The sequence below is a fragment of the Myotis davidii genome, unplaced genomic scaffold (assembly GCF_000327345.1).
Source record: "Myotis davidii unplaced genomic scaffold, ASM32734v1 scaffold750, whole genome shotgun sequence".
Lineage (NCBI taxonomy): Eukaryota > Metazoa > Chordata > Mammalia > Chiroptera > Vespertilionidae > Myotis > Myotis davidii.
The window spans coordinates 397,967-400,115 of NW_006282814.1; the positions used below are offsets into that span (position 1 = coordinate 397,967).

Sequence of the window (2,149 nt, forward strand, 5' to 3'; positions counted from 1 at the left end):
CGAGGCCTGCGGGGTGAAGCGGGGCCTCTGGAGGGGAGGCGCAGGGCCCTGGGGCCACATCCAGGGGCCTAGCAGCCAGCTGGGCATCACGAGTCTCTGCCGGTGGCTGGGGGGCATCACACTCGTTGGCCATCCCCTGAGAGGTCACTGGAGCCCCTGCCTGCATGGCAGTCCCCCTCGCTGGCTCTGGCCTGGGGCTGGCGGTTGGTGCAGCCATGTCCTGGGGCACAGCAGTCACAGGAGGGGAGGATGGCACTGCAGGGGCTGGTGTGCCCCCGGTGGTGTCCCTGGAGCCTGGTGGCTTCGGAGGCTGCACACCGGCCGGGGCGCTGGGCTTTTCCTTCAAGGACAACTGGTCTTTGCAGGGAGCTGGGTCTGGAAGAAACAGAAGAGGCACCTCTGTGCCCGCTGGTCCTGGTCACCTGGCACCTGCTGCCAAAAATGTGCCCTGCACACGCCGGCAGCACCCACACACTGGTCTCCTCTCCTTTTCTCTGATGCATCAGCTTCAAAACAGGGCAACTTTGAACACACATATTCCTTGAATTATAATTTGCCCCAATACAATAAATGCTATAGGAAGGGCTTCTTAGGATAAGATAAGTATCTTATTCTGTCCAAATTTTTAATAAAAAGTGGTAATGTTAAAATGGAACCCCTTTTATGTAAACCAACACTGAGTTACATCAAGAAATCAGAACTGCCATTCAGCTCTGAGCATCTTGCTACACGGCAGGAAGTATGTATTTATTTCCCTTAAAGAGTAGGCAATATTGGACAGAAAATAGAAGAGTGGATGCCTTAAGTTGGTACCAACTCCAAGTAAAACTTTGCTTTAAAAAACCTTGTTTTGAAATGAATGGCATTTTCTTCAAACAAAAAATAAAGCTTTTGTCTGACCACCACAACACGTCCTTAAACATTTACAGGAAGCAGACAGAGCGCGCTCTTAAACTCGCTGCAGAGCGGAGGCCCCGGGGCGCCAGGGTGAGCTGTCCCGGCCACAGAATTCAGGTTGCACTGTGTGAGGCAGGTCTCGGCTTCTTCGGTCCGGTGGCGTTTCCTTCTTTTTGCTACTTCTTTCTCCCTTTCTCCTCTCCCTCCACCTCCTTGACCCTCCCCTCCGCACCTCCAGGAGGGGACTGAGGGGAAGTGGGGATGATGTGTATCCTTATATCGGTCTTTCAGAGAGAAAGCACTCCACACAGCAGCAAGGGAGAGTTTCCTATTGTTTTTAAAATAAAAGTACTTAGGTCCCTGTTATTTAAAGCCACTAAAGGACACACGCAGGGAAGACGAAGTGCAGACACGAGGGAGAGTCTCGGGACCACAGAGGCAGATGGAGGGATGCATCCACAGACCGGCGGCACCGCGCAGACGCCCGCGGCCTTCGGGGAGCCCGGCACTGCCGGCGCCGCATTTCAGTCTCCCCCTTCGGAACTGTGAGAACAGGCATTTCTGTTGTTTTAAGTCACCTGGCTTGGAACACCTTGTCATGGCAACCCTGGGCAGATAATACAGACTCCATAAACATGAAAACATGAGCTCAGAAAAAAATCAATTCAAGTAAAAATTAAATGATTGAGTTCCAGCAACCATGGGTAAAAAGGCTGGCAAATCCTCTCCCCCAAAAACAACTATAAAACTGGACAAGATACGTATTGAAAACAACAATTATTCCAGGACTCTGGAATAAACCAAAGGCATGCAATAGATGGAGGAGCATTTATTTAGTAAAAACTGCTGCATTGTGGGTAAGAATAGTTTGCCTCAGTGGCAGCCAGGAAAGTCCGTTGAGCCGCTGCTGTGTCCTGCCGTCATCATCCTCCCAGTTCTCATCCAAACCATCACACACACACCACACGGGGGCACTCTCACTGCAAAACGGCAAACCACACCGCTTCTCATCCTCCCGCCTCACGGCTCCCCGTTGGCATTACTGCAGCTACACAGAGAGAAAGGATTTTGTTGTGAGTTTGTTTTGATACTCAGATAAAGGTGTACTGTCCTATAAAAGATAATAAAGCCATGCATGAATGTAGAATTTGATTAAATGTTTTCCTCCATCTACTGAGTTGGTCAAATGCTTCTCCTTCAAACTGTGCCTCTGACAACCGCCATTTCTCTCACTGGTCCTGAGTTCGACTTT

At 50.5% G+C, this 2,149-nt stretch overlaps 1 protein-coding gene across 1 annotated transcript in view; it reads right to left on the reverse strand.

Moving 5' to 3' along the window:
- The window catches only part of WNK2 (WNK lysine deficient protein kinase 2), a gene marked incomplete at its 5' end in the record, with an annotated part of 154,305 nt that overhangs the window by 50,414 nt on the left and 101,742 nt on the right, over positions 1-2,149 (reverse strand). The window contains one exon of the mRNA XM_015561175.1: positions 7-375. Within this exon, the coding sequence (XP_015416661.1) occupies positions 7-375 (369 nt within the window). The remainder of the gene's footprint in view (positions 1-6; positions 376-2,149) is intronic.